The sequence below is a fragment of the Chelonia mydas genome, chromosome 4 (assembly GCF_015237465.2).
Source record: "Chelonia mydas isolate rCheMyd1 chromosome 4, rCheMyd1.pri.v2, whole genome shotgun sequence".
NCBI classification, from domain to species: Eukaryota; Metazoa; Chordata; order Testudines; family Cheloniidae; genus Chelonia; species Chelonia mydas.
In genome coordinates this window covers 135,752,055-135,770,627 of record NC_057852.1, presented here as the reverse complement: position 1 = coordinate 135,770,627, position 18,573 = coordinate 135,752,055, and the positions used below count along the sequence as shown (strand labels likewise).

The window sequence follows — 18,573 nt, the reverse complement described above, 5'->3', positions numbered from 1 at the left end:
CTCTATCATATCCCCCCTTAGTCACCTCTTTTCCAAGCTGAAAAGTCCCAGTCTTATTAATCTCTCCTCATACAGAAGCCGTTCTATACCCCTAATCATTTTTGTTGCCCTTTTCTGAACCTTTTCCAATTCCAATATATCTTTTTTGAGATTAGTATCTAGGAAAGTTCATTCACGAGTGGAGCGGTTGTCTGGTTTCACCCACGTTGTGGTTGATGGGGTATTGGATGCGCTGGGCAAGGTACGCTGCATGTTGTGATAGGCGTGTGTAGGACCCAGGGATCTTGAAAGATGTGTTGTTTGGGGGCATTGATCGTGGTAGCAGTGGAACCGGGGCCGTCCTTAGGCATATGCAGCACCCGCAGCTGCGTAGGGCAGCATGAAATTTGAGGCACCAAATTCCCCCAAATTTCATGGTGCCCTAGGCAGCTGCGTGCTGCATGCGCGGCAGCACCAGCCCCAGGGACCAGCCCTATCCCTCGGCTGCCCCTCTCCCCCGCGGGCTGCTCCCACTGTAAGGGGCAGGGTTGTCCCTAGGGGAGTGTGGGGCCCCGGACAACTCCCTCCACCCCACCTCCTACCCATCCCCCCTGCTCCTCTTCCCACTACCAGTGAGTGCGGGGAGGTTGGGGAAAGGATCACCCCCGGCACTGGCCCCAGCCATGTCGCTTGCGGGGTTGGGGAAAGGTCTCCCCCCACCGCACTCACCGGCGGCGGGAAGCAGAGCGACGCGGCTGGGAGCTGGCGGAGTGGAGCGGGCTGGGGCCACGCTGCTCCGCTTCCCGCCGCTGCCAGTGAATGCGGGGCAGGGTGGGATGGGGTGGGGGGATCCCTTCCCTTCCCTTCCCTTCCCCCAAGCCCTCTCCGCCGAGCGACGCTGCTGGGGCTGGGGCAAGGGAAGTGGAGCGGGCTGCTCCCAGCCCCCCGCTAATCTCCTGGGTCCCCGAAAAATGCCCCCCACAGCTCCTGCCTCCCGGACCATCGGGGGGGGAGATCTGGGGCCCCACACAGCCCCCCCCCCCCCGCCCCGCAGAGAGCAGGCAGTGTTTGAGCAAGGACTGACATGGTATGGGCGAGCAGAGACCCCCCCCAGCCCCATGGGGGAGGTGGGAGGACTTGGGGCAGCCCTGCACAGTGTCCTGTTTTCCCTTTGGGAAATACGGTCACCCTAAGTGGAGATATAGCTACGGGTTTAGCATCTGTTATTCTGGCAGGGTCTGGTGCCACTTGGAGTTGTTCCGTAGGGAGCTCGCTCTGGTGATGAGCTTGGCGAGATGGGGGGTTGTTTGAAGGGCAGAAGACGGGGTTTGGGAAAGATTTCTTTCAGGATGTGGTCCCCAGCAAATATGAGTTGTAACTGTTTGATGACATCCGGTATGGGTGCCAGTGTGGGGTGGTAGGTGATAACTAGGGGTGTACGGTCAGTGGGCTTTTTTTTTCTGTATTGAAGGATTGCCTTTTACTGTGTGTATGTACAGCTCCCAGTACATTGGGCCCCGATCTCAGCTGGGACCCCTAGGGCTAGTGTGACACAAAGAATAATAGCAATGATAGATTTCACTCTTAGGAGCTCTTTTCTTATCATCAGTCGAATTTTTCCCTTTCCATCCCACTCCTCCTGATTCTGCACTCCCGGGACCACCCTAAACAATTCCTCCTTTCATTGGCATTCTGAGCCTAGCCGCTCTGTTGGCTGGGGCTCATGGAGAATCACTATTCAGGGCTGGGTTAGCATGATGCACAGTGGCTTTTTTAGACATGGATTGATCAATCTCTTGGCTCTGTAAGGGGGAACAAACAGGTAAACCTCCCGGACCCATGGGGGGTGATTAGTACAAGTTATAATCCAATTCACACACCCCTGCAGGGAGTGGTGACTTCTCACTTAACCACATTTGCAGCACATCCCCTCTGGGTGGCTGTTCCTAAGGGTTTAGCCTCCCCCAGCACATTTAAAGGACAGGAAATGCCTCAGTGTTCGGACACACCAAGGGTCTTGTCCCACGCTGGACTTTCCCCATCCCCCACCTCACAGGCTACTTATTGTGAAGGAGGCCAGGTAGCTTTAATGCCATTCAATTCTCTCCAGCCTCTGCATTTCCCTGATGGGTGCTGCTCATAGCCTAAGCCTAGCGCTGTCTCTGGGATGGGCCAAACCAGATCCAGACGCCCTTGGGTTCATTCAGTGTTGGCATGGGACTATGGCACAGATTCACCTTTAGGCAAGTCTCCTGCCTTCAGCAAGCTGGACAGAGTGGCAGTGCCTTACCTAGCCGGCACCCGCTTTGCAAGAGCTGGTGCAAAAGTGGTGTTGTACACCCAGCTTTTCTGCTCCACCAACATAAGGTGTCTGGTATAATCCTGCTGGCTTCAGGAATCATAGAATCATAGAATATCAGGGTTGGAAGGGACCTCAGGAGGTCATCTAGTCCAACCCCCTGCTCAAAGCAGGACCAATCCCCAATTAAATCATCCCAGCCAGGGCTTTGTCAAGCCTGACCTTAAAAACTTCTAAGGAAGGAGATTCTACCACCTCCCTAGGTAACGCTCCTCTCCCTAGGAGAGTTGTCCTGATTGACGGTCGGGTAGGTGAGAGGAAAATCTAGTTTTGTGCCTTCAGCTGACCTTTGGAACGGGACAAGGGTCCCCTTCTCCAAAGCACCCCAGTGCGGGCTGGCCAGAGGACATTGCTTCAGTGCAGACATAGATCCCACTATGCTGCCCCACAGATGCACCCTCTAAAACAGGGCACGGTGTAAAGAAAGCAGCAGGAAAGGGTGTCCACATCTTGCTGCTTTGTTCCAGAGGAGAAGAGGTTGGTGGACTTGGCACGGGTCTTAATGGTAACCTGCCAGGAGGAAATATGTTTGTGCTTTCATTGGTTTCTTTATGACGTGCATATAGATGACCTGGAAAGTGTGTTTTAGTTAATTTTTCCCTCTGTTTTTCACACTGTTTCCCTGGTTTGCCTGGAGGACCCAGAGAACTAATTTCATCATGGCATTACAAAAAAAAACAGAGAAAAACCCTGAGCAGTTCCAGTGGAAAGGCACTTTTAGCCAGACTTTAGATGTTGTTATTGTTGTTTTATTAACACTCATTTAACTCCAACACCTTGCACATAGGTGGGAGAAAAGCTATCTAATGTAAAAATTCAACACCACCTCCTGCCCCACCACTGAGGGCTCAGAAAGCTCCCACTGCACATCTGTGATTCCCAAAGGGAGTCCTCCATCACAAAGAGGAAAGACAAGCCTCAATGTTCATGATGCTTCTGGTGTCCATTTGTTAACCGGAGGAGGATGGGGTGAGTGTGAAGTCCAGGCTTTTTAAACTAAATCACAAAGAAGGAAGAATATGGCCCACTGGGTAGGTCACTGAACTGGGAATGAGGAGAACTTGGCTCTAGTCCTGATGCTACCACTGACTTGATGTGTGAACTTGGGCAAGTCCCTTCACCTCTTTGTGCCTAGGTTGGTTTATCTGTTCTGTGCTGTAGCCTTATCTCCAATTCAACGAGCAGGTGCCTGTTACTGACTCAGCATTGTAAAGGACTTTAGGAGACAAGGATGGAAAGTGCTGTAGACCACTCTGAAAAAAGGCACAGACTTTTCCCCTATGGAGGTCACCTTCAAGGCCATGAGAATCATTGCATGAGGCTAAAGGAGATGGAGGCCCACAGGGGCATGCCATGAGGTCTTAGGCAGTGAAGAGGCTCATGGAGGAGTCGGATGACGTGCCTTGGGGGTCACACAGATGAAGGTCTCATGGAGGACTTGGCCCAGGGGTCATGTAGATGGGGGGGAAGGGCTCATGGGGATGAGACAGGAGGCAAGGGGCTCATGGAGGATATGATCTGGGGATCATTTAGACTGGGTTTCCTGGGGACAAGACAGAGGGAAGGGGACTCGTGGAGAATGAGGTCTGGGGGTCATGTGGACTGGGGGTTCATGGGGATGAGCTGGGGCCAAGAGAGCTCATGGAGGACATGGGCTGAGGATAATGAAGATGCGGGGATTCATGAAGAATTTGGCCTGGGGGCTACAAAGACAGGAGGTTCATGGGGATGCAGCCAAGGGATCAGGAGAGGATGTGGCCTAGGGGTCCTGTGGATGGGGGTTCATGGGGACAAGATGGGCACTCATGGAGGATCTTGTCTGGAGATCACGGAGATGGGGAGCTCATGAAGGATGTGGCCTGGGGGCTACAGAGATGGGTGGGGGGTTCATGGACAATGTGGCCTGGGGGCTCTTGGAGGACGGGGTCTGGAGCTCACGGTGATGGGGATTCGTGGGGATGAGATGGGGATTCATGGAAAATGTGGGCAGGGAATCAAGTAGCTGGGGATTCATAACGACACGATGGGGGCTCCTGGAGGACGTGGTCTGGAGATCACGAAGACGGGGGCTCACGGAAGATGTAGCCCCAGGGACTACAGAGAGGGGGGCTGATGGGGACAAGGGGTGCTGCTCAAGGAGGAAGGCCGGGCAGGGGGCTCATGGGGAAATGAGCTGAGGGCTCACAGAGGGCAACTGGCTGTGTGTGTTTCCTTTCAAAGGGGTGGAAAGGGAGATCGCTGAAGGAGGGAGGGGGGAGCTCAAAGCCCTTGTGGGGAGAGGCCTCAGAGCAAGTGGGCAACGCCCCACGGGGGGGAGAGGAGGGGGCAGAGCACGATCCGGTGCCCCACGGTGGGGAGGGGAGGAGGCAGAGCTCGGCTCCGATGCCCCATGGGAGGGGGGGCATAGCAGGATCCGGTGCCCCACGGCGGGAGAGGGGAGGGGAGAGGGCAGAGCAGGATCCGGTGCCCCACGGGGGGAGAGGGGAGGGGAGGGGGCAGAGCAGGATCCGGTGCCCCACGGGGGGAGAGGGGAGGGGAGGGGGCAGAGCAGGATCCGGTGCCCCACGGGGGGAGAGGGGAGGGGGCAGAGCAGGATCCGGTGCCCCACGGGGGGAGAGGGGAGGGGGCAGAGCAGGATCCGGTGCCCCACGGGGGGAGACGGGAGAGGAGGGGGCAGAGCAGGATCCGGTGCCCCACGGGGGCGGAGGGGAGGGGAGGGGAGGGGGCCGAGCAGGATCCGGTGCCCCACGGGGGGAGAGGGGTGGGGAGGGGGCCGAGCAGGATCCGGTGCCCCACGGGGGGGGGGGGGAGGGGAGGGGGCCGAGCAGGATCCGGTGCCCCACGGGGGGAGTGGGGAGGGAGCCGAGCAGGATCCGGTGCCCCACGGGGGCAGAGGGGAGGGGAGGGGAGGGGAGGGGGCCGAGCAGGATCCGGTGCCTCACGGGGGCAGAGGGGAGGGGAGGGGGCCGAGCAGGATCCGGTGCCCCACGGGGGGAAAGGGGAGGGGGCAGAGCACGATCCGGTGCCCCACGGTGGGGAGGGGAGGAGGCAGAGCTCGGCTCCGATGCCCCATGGGAGGGGGGGCAGAGCAGGATCCGGTGCCCCACGGGGGGAGAGGGGAGGGGAGGGGGCAGAGCAGGATCCGGTGCCCCACGGGGGGAAAGGGGAGGGGGCCGAGCAGGATCCGGTGCCCCACGGGGGGAGACGGGAGGGGAGGGGGCCGAGCAGGATCCGGTGCCCCACGGGGGGAGACGGGAGGGGAGGGGGCCGAGCAGGATCCGGTGCCCCACGGGGGGAGAGGGGAGGGGAGGGGGCCGAGCAGGATCCGGTGCCCCACGGGGGGGGGAAGAGGAGGGGGCCGAGCAGGATCCGGTGCCCCACGGGGGGGGGAAGAGGAGGGGGCCGAGCAGGATCCGGTGCCCCACGGGGGGAGAGGGGAGGGGAGGGGGCCGAGCAGGATCCGGTGCCCCACGGGAGCGGGGGGGGTGGAGGAGGAGCGGCGCTGCTGCGCCTTTAAGCCTCTCCCCGCTTCTCCCTGCCCAGCCGGAGCGGCGGCGGCGGCGGCGGTGGCAGCGGCCGGCAGCCCGCGGAGCGCCCCCACCCCGCGGCGGGGAGACCCTCCTGCCCCGCGCCCCGCAGCGCCCCGCCCGGCCAGGCGAGCCAGCCTCCCCCCGCCGCTCCCCGGGAGAAGTTTGCAAACGCCGCCCCCGCCCGGCTCCGGGGCTGGCCCGGCGTGGAGCCCAGCCCGGCCCCCGGGAGCAGCCGGCTCGCAGCGGAGAGCGGGGCGCAGGGGGGGACCATGCCCCAGCAGGACCCGGGCTCCCTGCCGGCCAGCGCGCCCTTCCCTGCAGAGAGCGGGCTGCCCAGGGGGGACTAGCCCTCCCCAGCCTTGCAGCGCCTGCTCCAGCCCCCCGGGGGTGCGAACCGAAGCCGCCTCCCCCAGCCCCGGATCTGCCCAGAGTCAATAGGATGAGGGGGGTCTGTTACTTTGTCATGCTGATCCTCGCAGGTGAGTGGCGGAAGCCCCTGCTCGGGGCCCGGGACCCTCGGCTGTGAGGGCGAGACGGGCCGGGCCCTTGGCTGGCGGGGGGTCGGTCCCCTTCCCCTAAGAGCGGAGCCAACTTTCCGGGCGCGGGCTGGGACTGGCCTTTGGGGGGCTCCGCTCCCTCGCTGGGGGCAGAGCGGGCTAGAAACCGAGCGGGCTTTTCTCTCGGCGTTTCCCTCCGCTTCTGGGGCAGGGCTGCATTTAAAGGACATGTGGGATGGCGTCCCAGGGCTCTGGATGGAGGAGACGCCAGACTGGGTCAGAGCAGGGGTCCAGTGTGGGGCTGGGGCTGCCCGTGGGCAGGAGCGGATGAGTCCGAGGAAGGTGCAAGGAAGCCTGTAGCCGCAGTTCTGGGGTAGCCTTTCCCCCAAATCTCGTTAGTCAGTGGCTGGCTTGCGCCGTGGAGGGTTTGTATCTGGTCCAAGATGAGTGTTTATGCTTAATATTTACGCTTCTAACCCTAGATAGTCTTGTTATCCAGAGAAATCTTTAATCCCGTTTTTAAATCCAGGTGATGCTTCTTCAGTGATAAGGTACCACACAGGGGATAAAACTGGGGCTCTTTAGAAGATTTGGAAGATCCCATCTAACTCATTCAATGCCCCCAAACTAGTAGAAGGGAGTCTGGAAAATAAAACAAGATTTCAGATTCCCCAACCTGTAAGATCAATTTTCTTCCCTTCCGCCCCCCCCCCCCCCGCCCCAATGTAGACCCCAATAGAACAGATCTTTGGCTGGTGTAGATTGCCATCGCTCCAGTGTGTAACTGCGGGTCTGCCCTAGTGAGTATATAGCCTTAAATCTGAAATGTGGACATGTAACATTTTCACAGTGGAATTGTACAGAGTTTGTTATTTCCAACCTTTGTTTGAGTTGCACCTGGGGGATTATCTGCAGGGGTTTCTAAAAACCTTTCTAGATCATTGAAGTCTGGATCGTCTCACGTCTCTTGGACTGGAGAGAAAGAGGGGTAGATGTTCTCCTTGTACTGTAATGTGTGTTTGTTTTCCTGTGATCTTTGGGGGCAGGTTTAGCGGGTACCGCTGGACGCTGCTGCTAACCAGTGAATGGCCTCAAACCATGCACCAAGCAGATTAAAAACATGATGCCACATTGGGAACAAAGCATGCTTTTTGTGTCACTCCAGACAGAAAAGGTGTGTTTCGTTCTTGTGTTTTGGTTTGGGGGCTTTTTTTGAGGCGCTGAAGAGATGCTGCTAAAAAGAATTAGATGGGATGTGATTTGTTTTGACAGCTGAAACCAGCGACGATGCAGGTAGCCCAGAGACTGAACACCAGGGACTGTCCAAACTCCAGCATTAGGTGTACGGCAGCTGAAGATGTCAGTCGCTTAGCTCTCTGGGTTGCTCTCTCACTTTAGCTGCTATCCGCACTGTGCAATTATTCTCATGCTTCATCGTTTTTGTTGGGGTTTTTTTTTGTAAACGTGCGGCTTCTATATTGTAAGAAAATGTCTCCCTTTAACCCAGTGAAGAATGGGACTGCACTTAAAAAAGCCCTGAACCAAGAATGTCCAAGACACTAAGCATTTATTTTGTTTGTGGCACTATTCTTGTGTTGTACGTTGTAAGGAAGTGAAGGAGGAGAGGGAGGGAGAGCCTTGTCGCCTGCGATTTTAAGAAGTAGAGGGAACGGAGTGCTAGCAAAATACTGGAGGGAAAAATCTTGCACTGTCCCCTGGGAATGGACCAGGTGTCCTAATCATTTGTTTCCCCTGAGTCTCTGATGTCAGGGTGGGACAGTGTCTCATTTTAAAGACAAAAATAGTTTCTAAAAGAAAATTCCTTAGACCATGAATTGTTACACTACAAGGCGATTCCTTTTACCTTTTCTCTGAGCCAACAAAAATTCTAGATGTCCCCAGTAGCAGGTGTTCTTCTCCGGCTCCCATCACCACAGTAGCTGGAGTTAGGCAGGCAATCTCCATTCAGCAAGGCAACAGTTAAAGGTACAGTGTGGTCATTTCATGTAAATACACATGCAGTGTTTATCTACAAGTTAAACCCGGGGTAGGTCATGGGTTGGGAACAATACAGTTTTATTTACAGTTTAGAATATATTCTGTGATATGCATGCAGTATAGAAAGTGAAGGAAGGTAACACTGCACCTAAAGGTGCCACCTTCCTTGAAGTTTACTCTCACAAAAGGCTCCTGGAGTAATATTAACCTGCACTAATAGAAAAGGGCTTTTAAAAAGAACAGATCTCTGAGTATGTGACGTAGGTTAGCAGGTTTCACCACACACGAAAGACAATTGCCAAAGGTCAGAGTTGCAACGTTAGCCATTATCAGCTGGCTTTCACACCTTGGCATTTGCCCCTTTGGTGTAGAGAGAGAGAAGCTCAAAAGGAAGATCAAAATGACCTTTTCCCCTTTGAACTGACATTTGCCCCGGCTGGGATCACTGGTCAGCGTAATTCCCTGTGGGATAATCTTAGGGAAGGCTCTCCTCATGAGCTAAAATTCACGCGAGAGTATAGATATTTTTCACTGGTAGAAGTGTTTGACTCTTTGTAATTATTATGATTATTAATTAATATTTGTCTTGTGGTCGCACCTGTCAGAGATCAGGGCTCCATTGTGCTAGGCACTGTACACATATAGCATGAAAAGATCATCTTTCAAACTGTACCCAACAATTCCTGTGATAATTCTCAGGTTCTCTGTGTTTGTTGAAATCAGGCATGTGGTGAGATGTTATTAGTCAAGTACATGCCCTTTGTTTGGTCAAGTGACACTGCTCCGTGTAAGAAAAAATGGGGCAAACATTGGTGGGATTGTTTCTAGAACGTAAGACTTTGTCAGGATTCCTGGGTCCCATTCTAGAACCATTTATCCCACCCTCGTCACTCCCTTTTGGGGGGAGGGATAGCTCAGTGGTTTGAGCATTGGCCTGCTAAACCCAGGGTTGAGAGTTCAATCCTTGAGGGGGCCATTTAGGGATCGGGGCAAAAATTGGGGATTGGTCCTGCTTTGAGCAGGGGGTTGGACTAGATGACCTCCTGGGGTCCCTTCCAACCCTGAGATTCTATGATCTATGAAGCTGTAACTGGACCATTTAATCTCTTGGTGCCTCGGTTTTTCCAGCTTTTTAATGGATAGAGTAAGGAAATGGTGAGGTTTATTTAACATTTAAAGAGCTTTAGGATCTTTGGATGACTGGTGCTATAGAAGGGCAGAGTATCATTAATTAATTTTATTAAAATATTTAGAGTGCAGGATCCTGTTTAGTGCCTAATGCAAAGAGTTTATGACCCTCATCTGCAGGCTTATTTGTAAAGAGCTGAGTAGACGTTTGTTACAATACTGATCATACTTAATAAGTAATTAATGTAATGATGGTCATGAAACTGAAATGAAAAGGGTGAAATGTTGGGGGATGGGAGTTGGAAATAGCCCCTTTCCACTGTGAAGTCTCCATCAGGCCCAGATGTGGTTCCAGACCATTACAAGTCACCTCTATTAATGATATACCGTAGGACCGTGAAGTGGCAGCTGGGAGGAAACCTTTCCACTGTCTGGTAGTGAAGTGTTTACCTGGCAAGTTTTATTGTGCTTGGTACTTAATATAATTTGTTGGTGTATGTTTCCTGCAGATTAATCGCAGCCGCAATCAAACACAGAGACGGCTGATCCTCTTGCTGCTTCTTACCTGTGATAGGAACTCAAATCCCAGGGAAAGTACAAAAAGCTCTTGAGAAACCATATGTGTGTATGTTTGTGGGGGGGAGTGGAATTGGAACGCTACAAAAATGACTGCGTTTGTCAGCAACACCCATCTCAGCTTTGACAGAAACAATCCATTGTTTGCATATTAATGTGCACCTTATACTTACGTTTCTCAATGACTGTCAGAACTGCATAAGGTTTAAAACATCCAGATCAGCAGGCTGCCCTCAGACACTACCACAATTCTGACTTGTGAAAAGACCCCCAAATCCAGGGAAATGTGGTGGTGTGTGCTCTGCACGGAGAGAAGATTTCCCCGGGGCTGCACTGCCTTAAATAACAACTGATATTTAGACCTGACACATGTTAATCAAAGTACTTTTCATGGAAAGAAATGCCTTTTCTGACCAAATGAAAATTTTCATGATATTTTTCCTTGTATCTGAAATTTTCGGCTTTTTGATGAAGTTTGAATTAAAAAAATGAAGAAAAAAAGTGATTTTTTTCCCAGCACTCCTTATTTTCTTCTGAGGGTGAAAAAAACACTTTTGTTTTTTGCTGCCCCCTTGTCTAGTGTAAAAAATGAAAGAGAATTGGGGTTTTTTTCCCACCCTCCACTCCGTAAAATATAGTGGGAAATTTCACTACAAATTTAAAAAAAAAAAACCCCAAAGTTAATTTTTCTCACTTTTCTGTGAATATACTTACATTTTTGACCATCTCTGCTAACAGTAGCACCTATTCTCCTATAGCACCTTCTCTACAAAGGATTTCAAAGCCTTTTACAGACTGGGGGTGAAATCTAGACCCCACTGAAGCCAATGGAAGTTTTACCAATTTCACCTGGAATTTTGTCATCAGTGACAATTGATGTTGTTATTTGTACAGTGATAGCACATAGGCAGGGGCGCTGGAACAGTGTGGGCCAGGGGGCCATGGCCCCATCACTTTTAAAAGGGTGAGGGGCTATGCCCTCCCACTTTTTACTGGCTTCAAGGGTGAGTAATGGGGGCAGGGGTGTTAGGGTGACCAGCTGTCCCGATTTTATAGGGACAATCCCAATAGTTGGGGCTTTATCTTATGTAGGTGCCTATTACCTCCCACCCCCCTGTCCTAATTTTTCACAGTTGCTGTCTGGTCACCCTAGAGTGCGAAGAGAGGAGCGAGCGGGAGGCGAGGTCTTGAGGGGCGGGGAGAAGGGGTGGCATGACGGCAGAGGCTTGGGGGGAAGGGGTGGTGTGCAGGAGCAAGGCCTCAGAAGAAGGGGTGGCGGGGGCCACGGTTTGGGCGCCAGTGCCCCCCCACTTTTTGGGAGCTTCCCTCACTCTTGCACCTAGGAGTAGGTCTACACATCAACTAGACACCTGCGGCTGGCCTGCGCCAGCTGACTGCGGCAGCGGGGCCGTTTCATTGCTGTGTAGACTTCTGGGCTTGGCTGGAGCCCAAGCTCTGGGACCTTCCCACCTCGCAGGGACCCTGGAGCCCGGGCTGCAGCCCAAGACTGGAAGTCTCCATAGCAACGGAACAACCCTGCAGCGTGAGCCCCGGGAGCCTGAGACGGCGGGCGTGGGCCAGCCACAGGGTTTTCTTTACTGTGTAGACTTACTCTCGGAGTCCCTGTTGTGGGCCAGGATCCCGTTTTGTTGGGCGCTGCACAAACACAGAACAACAAGATAGATCGTAAGATCTTTGGGACAGGGACTAAGTAATTTAGCTTCAACAGTACCCCCCATGGGTGCATAATTACCAATATCCCCTTTTATAGGTGAGAAACTGAGGCACATAGTCCAGCACCTAACTCCCTTATTGTCTTTTGAGAAGCCTAGCTTAAATGACTTCATCAAGAAGGTGGCAGGGCCAGGATTAAAACTCAGGATTTCTTGGAGCCCTGCCACAAGCTCAGTCAAACTAGACTATTATTTTTCTCAAGTCTAGCAGACTGAAATACCTTGGGGGGGGCGGGGTTGTTGTTGTTGTTTTAAGCATATGTAGTGCTGTGAAGGGAGCCCTTATTTTCATAGAATCATAGAATAACAGAGTTGGAAGGGACCTCTGGAGGCCATCTAGTCCAACCCCCTGCCCAGAGCAGGACCAATCCCAACTAAATCATCCCAGCCAGGGCTTTGCCAAGCCTGACCTTAAAAACTTCTAAGGAAGGGGATTCCACCACCTCCCTAGGTAACACATTCCAGTGTTTCACCACCCTCCTAGTGAAAAAGTTTTTCCTAATATCCAACCTAAACCTCCCCCACTGCAACTTGAGACCATTGCTCCTTGTTCTGTCATCTGCTATCACTGAGAATAGTCTAGATCCATCCTCTTTGGATCCACCTTTCAGGTAGTTAAAGCAGCTATCAAATCCTCCCTCATTCTTCTCTTCCGTAAACTAAACAATCCCAGTTCCCTCAGCCTCTCCTCATAAGTCATTTGTTCCAGTCCCCTAATCATTTTTGTTGCCCTTCGCTGGACTCTCTCCAATTTCTCCACATCCTTCTTGTAATGTGGAGCCCAAAACTGGACACAGTACTCCAGATGAGGCCTCACCAATGTCGAATAGAGGGGAACGATCACGTCCCTCGATCTGCTGGCAATGCCCCTACTTATACACCCCAAAATGCCATTGGCTTTCTTGGCAACAAGGGCACACTGTTGACTCATATCCAGCTTCTCGTCCACTGTCACCCCTAGGTCCTTCTCTGCAGAACTGCTGCCTAGCCATTCTGTCCCTAGTCTGTAGCGGTGCATTGGATTCTTCCGTCCTAAGTGCAGGACTCTGCACTTGTCCTTGTTGAACCTCATGAGATTTCTTTTGGCCCAATCCTCCAATTTGTCTAGGTCCCTCTGTATCCTATCCCTACCCTCCAGCATATCTATCACTCCTCCCAGTTTAGTGTCATCCGCAAACTTGCTGAGGGTGCAATCCACACCATCCTCCAGATCATTAATGAAGATATTGAACAAAACCGGCCCCAGGACTGACCCTTGGGGCACTCTGCTAGATACCGGCTGCCAACTAGACATGGAGCCATTGATCACTACCCGTTGAGCCTGACAATCTAGCCAACTTTCTACCCACCTTGTAGTGCATCCATCCAGCCCATACTTCTTTAACTTGCTGACAAGAATACTGTCGGAGACCGTGTCAAAAGCTTTGCTAAAATCGAGGAATAACATGTCCACTGCTTTCCCTTCATCCACAGAACCAGTTATCTCATCACAGAAGGCAATTAGATTAGTCAGGCATGACTTTCCCTTGGTGAATCCATGCTGACTGTTCCTGATCACTTTCCTCTCGTCTAAGTGCTTCAGAATTGATTCCTTGAGGACATGCTCCATGATTTTTCCGGGGACTGAGGTGAGGCTGACCGGCCTGTAGTTCCCAGGATCATCCTTCTTCCCTTTTTTAAAGATGGGCACTACATTAGCCTTTTTCCAATCTTCCGGGACTTCCCCCGATTGCCATGAGTTTTCAAAGATAATGACCAATGGCTCTGCAATCACATCCGCCAACTCCTTTAGCACTCTCGGATGCAACGCATCCGGCCCCATGGACTTGTGCACATCCAGTTTTTCTAAATAGTCCCGAACCACTTCTTCCTTCACAGAGGGCTGGCCACCTCCTCCCCATGCTGTGCTGCCCAGTGCAGTAGTCTGGGAGCTGACCTTGTTCGTGAAGACAGAGGCAAAAAAAGCATTGAGTACGTTAGCTTTTTCCACATCCTCTGTCACTAGGTTGCCTCCCTCATTTAGTAAGGGGCCCACACTTTTCTTGGCTTTCTTCTTATTGCCATCATACCTGAAGAAACCCTTCTTGTTACTCTTAACATCCATGTTAACATCTTAACATTTTGAGCTCTCTAAAGGACAACTACTTCAAACGGGTCGTTTGAGCTTCCCTAACATTGCCCCACCAGACTGTCTGAATTTGGACCTGGAGGGACTAACTACATAGGTGTAAAAGCATCCTTACGCCTCCTCTTGGTCCCTGCCTGCTGTGTCTCTGCCAAAGATGGTATATTGAGCACACCTGCCCCACACTGAGCTTCAGCATGAGTCTGTTCACTTGCCTGGTTTAGAACACACCCCAGTGGCGTTTTGACCCTGATTTTCCTCTCAAATTTTGCTGGGGAAACTTTGCAAACAAATCCCCCCATTAGTCTCGGTATCTTTGGTGCCTCTCTTCTCCCCCCAGTGCTCTTTGGAGGTTCTGTCATAGGACACTGAAGGACAGGACTGCCGTTGAGTTGAGACTCATAGAATATCAGGGTTGGAAGAGACCTCAGGAGGTCATCTAGTCCAACCCCCTGCTCAAAGCAGGACCAATCCCCAATTTTTGCCCCAGATCCCTAAATGGCCCCCTAAGGGATTGAACTCACAACCCTGGGTTTAGCAGGCCAATGCTCAAGCCACTGAGCTATCCCCGCCCCTAACTCATGGACATCTGAGGTAAAGAGGGGGGAAAGGATGATGACATGCTTGTGACTTGGGCCCTGATCTGAATCCCAAAGAAGTGGAGGGAATGACTGCAGTTGACTTCAATGAGCTTTGAATCAGGCCTTCATTGAGCACCAAGGCATGAAGGTCTATATAAATTCTTCCTTTTGGCTGAAATCAAGTGGAGCATCAGTTTAACATCTGGTACATTCTTATATCTGCGTTTTGCATCCTGCACTTGCTGGGGATGGGTTTACTGATTTAATAAGACTTTTTTTTTCCTGAACACATAACATTTTAATATAATTTTTAAAAAATACAAAGATACATTTTTATCACCCTCTCTCCCCATCATTGCCAGTAGATTTCTTGTGGGAGTCATAGAAATGTAGGGCTGAAAGGGACCCTCGAGAGGTTATTTAGTGTAGCTGCTTGAACTGAAGCAGGACCAAGTAAACCTAGACCATCCCTGACAGGGGTTTACCCAACCTGTTCTTCAAAACCTCCCTTGACGGGGATTCCACAACCTCCCTTGGAAGCCTGTTCCAGAGCTTAACTATCCTGATCGTTAGGAATTTTTTCCTAATATCCAACCTAAATCTCTCTTGCCGCAGATTAAGCCACTTATTTCTTGGCCTACCTGCAGAGGACATGGAGAACAACTGATCACTGTCCTCTTTGTAACTTTCCATATTTGCAGACTGTTACCAGGTCCCCCTTCAGTCTTCTTTTCTCAAGACTAAACATGCCTAGGGTTTTTTACCCTTTCCTTATAGGCCAGGTTTTCTAAACCTTTTATTATTGTTGATGCTCTCCTCTGGACTCTCTCCAGTTTGTCCACATCTTTCCTAAAGTGTGTCCAGTTCTAGGCCCCACAGTACTCCAGCTGAGGCCTCACCAGCACCAAGTAAAGCGGGACAGTTACCTCCCGTGTCTTACATACGACACTTCTGTTAATACACCCTAAAATGACATTAGCCTTTTTCACAATTGCATCACATTGTTGACTCACATTCAATGTGTGTTCCTCTGTAACCCCAGATCCTTTACAATACTACTGCCTAGCCAATTATTCCCCATTTTGTGGTTGTGCATTTGATTTTTCCTTCTTAAGTGTAGTGCTTTGCACTTGTCTTTATTGAATTTCATCTTGGTGATTTCAGACCAGTTCTTCAATTTGTCAAGATCATTTTCGATTCTAATCCTGTCCTCCATCTTAACATAATCCGCAAATGCGATAAGCATACTCTCCACTCCATTATCCAAGTCATTATCCATGTCATCAATAATAACTGAGTCATTATCCAAGTCCCTGTGGGACTCCACTAGATATGTTCTCCCAGTTTGACACCAAACCATAGATCGCTTCTCTTTGAACATGGTCTTTCAACCAGTTGTGCACCCACCAGGGGTGATGGAGTCTTCCTAAAAGTGTGGGGGGTGAGGCCCCGCCCCACCAGTTCACCTCCTCTTCCCCCCCGAGGACCTGCCCCCTGGCCAAGCCAGAAGCCGCAGCTGGGCCAGGAAGCTCAGGTCCCTCCACCTGCCTGGGGTAAGGGGGCTGAGAACACCCCTGGGGCCCCTGCTGCCTATTCCTTATTAACCCTTTTATCCTCTGGGTGTTTACGGATTAATTGACTGATTCATAATTTGTTCTAGTATCTTTCCAGGTTTTAAAGTTTGACTAACTGGTCTATAATTCCTGGGTCCTCTTTGTTCTAAAGATAGGTACGTTTGCCCTTCTCCAGTCCTGTGGAACTCCCCATCCTCCATGAGTTCCTGAAGATAATCGCTAGAGACTGATTCAGCTAGTTCCTTAAATACCCTAGGGTGAATTCCATTAGGCCCTGCAGATTTGAATACATCTAACTTATCTAAATAGTCTTTGCCAATTCTTTTCCTATTTTGCCTTGCATTTCTTCCCCCTTGTTGTTAATATTAATTGTATTTAGTATCTGGTTGTGATTAACCTTTTTAGTGAAGATTGAAGCAAAATAGGCATTAAACGGTCAGTGTTCTGGATGTCATCCGTTATTAGATCTCCTTCCACGCTAAGTAGAGAATCTACACTTTGGTCTTTCTCTTGCTCCTCCTGTATTTACAGAACCTCTTCTTATTGCCTTTACTGTCCCTTGCTAGTGTAATCCATTTTGTGCCTTAGCCTTTCTGATTTTGTCCCTACATGCTTGTGCTATTATTTTGTACTCCTTCTTTGCTATTTCTCCATATTGCCACTTTTTGTAGGATTCCTTTTTGATTTTCAGGTAATTAAAAACCTCCTAATTGAGCCATAGTGGCCTCTTACTCTTCTTCCTCTCTTTCTTTCACATTGGGATAGTTTGCTGTGGCGCCTTTATTATTGTCTCTTTAAGAAAACACCATCTCTCCTGAGCTCCTTTTTCCCTTTAGATTTTCTTCCCATGGGCCCTTACTTACCAGTTTGCTGAGTTTGTTAAAGTCTGCTCTTTTTTTTAAGTCCATTGTCCTTATTCTGCTGTTCTCACTCCTTCTTTTCCTTAGAATAATGAAATCTATCATTTCATGATCCGTTTCACCCAAATTGCCTTCAATCTTCAGATTCACAACATCCCTGTTGGTCAGTCAACTCTAAGATGGCTGCCCCCCATACTACAGTGTGCCAGTTCTTGACCCCTCTCTCCACTTTCTGAAACAAAATGTTGTCCCCAGTACATTCCAAGAATGTATTGGACATTTTAGGTTTTGCCATGTCACGTTTCCAACAGATGTCTGGGTAGTTATAGTCCTCCGTTACTATCAGATCTCGTTTTGGATACGTCTGTTTGTTCTAGAAATGCCTTATCCAGCACCTCTTCCTGATTTGGTGGTCTGTAGTAGACATCTGACATGAAAAGTCCCCCTTTTATCTTCACCTAGACACTTTCAGCTGGTCTGTCTCTCACCTCCATCTGGACCTCAGAACAAGTGTATACATTCTTGATGTATAATGCAACACGTCCTCCCTTTTTACCTTGCGTATCCTTCTTGAACAAGCTACTGTACTGATATTCCAGTCATGAGATTTCTCCCACTAAATCTCTGTGGTATATAATTTAGCATATGTACTAATACTTCCAGTTCTTCCTTCTTATTCCCCACACCCCTTGCATTTGTAAATAGACATCTAAGACGTTGAGCCGATTTACCCACTGTTATCCCTCTTGTTGCTTCTATGACCCTATTGCACTTTTCCATTTCTCTCTTCCCCCCTCCCCCCCCAGCATCTAGCCCTCTGTTAAGGTCAGATTTTTCTATATCTGCTTGTGGACTTTTGTCTCCTGCCTCCTTTTCACCTAGTTGAAAGCCCTCCTCACTGAGTCGGTGCGTGAAAATGCTCTTCTCCTTCTTGGTCAGATGGACCCCATCTCTTCCCAATAGTCCTCCTTCCTGGAACAGCCTCCAAAGCCACAACCATCTGTGATTTCCATCAACACCATCTGTGAACCCATGCATTCATCTCCAGGATGCGTGTGTCTCTGCCTGGGCCCTTGCCCTCAACCAGGAGGATGGATGAGAACACCACTTGTGCCCCTAGCTCCTTCACCCTTGTTCCCACAGTCCTGTTGTCACTGCTGATCTGCTCAGGGTCAGACCTGACTGTGGCATTAGTGCCCACCTGGAGGAACAGCATGGGGTAGTGGTCAGAGAGGCAACTTTTCCGTAATGTCTCAAACATGGGCGCCAGGTTGGACACCCTGTCAGGTCAGCAGATGGATACCTCCATCCCCCTCAGAAAGACCCCATCTAGCAGGGCAAGATAATCCCTGGGTGGCAGGCCCTGGTGACGGGCCTTACTGTTATGCTCATAAGAAGCACACGGGATCGTTTTTAGGGGAAAAGGCAATATGCCACGTTTATTGAAGATACAACAATTAGCATATGCATTCAATCTCACACGCTCTCTCTCTCTCTCTCTGTCTCCCGCTAGTTGATGTTATAGTTACCAGTCCAGAGTCCGGATCAATCTAGTGGCCAGCTAGGTTGATCACGGATAGGTAGGAGATGGGTTCTATCGGTCACGACACAATGCTCTGAGAAAGTCTTGGGA

General features: G+C 50.9%; 1 protein-coding gene across 1 annotated transcript in view; it reads left to right on the top strand.

Moving 5' to 3' along the window:
* The first annotated feature begins 5,938 nt into the window (after nucleotides 1–5,938).
* The window catches only part of GFRA4 (GDNF family receptor alpha 4), a 134,418-nt gene continuing 121,783 nt past the window's right edge, over nucleotides 5,939–18,573 (top strand). Inside the window, exon 1 of the mRNA XM_037898360.2 lies at nucleotides 5,939–6,347. Coding sequence (XP_037754288.1) covers nucleotides 6,308–6,347 — 40 coding nt within the window. The 5' untranslated portion in view covers nucleotides 5,939–6,307. The remainder of the gene's footprint in view (nucleotides 6,348–18,573) is intronic.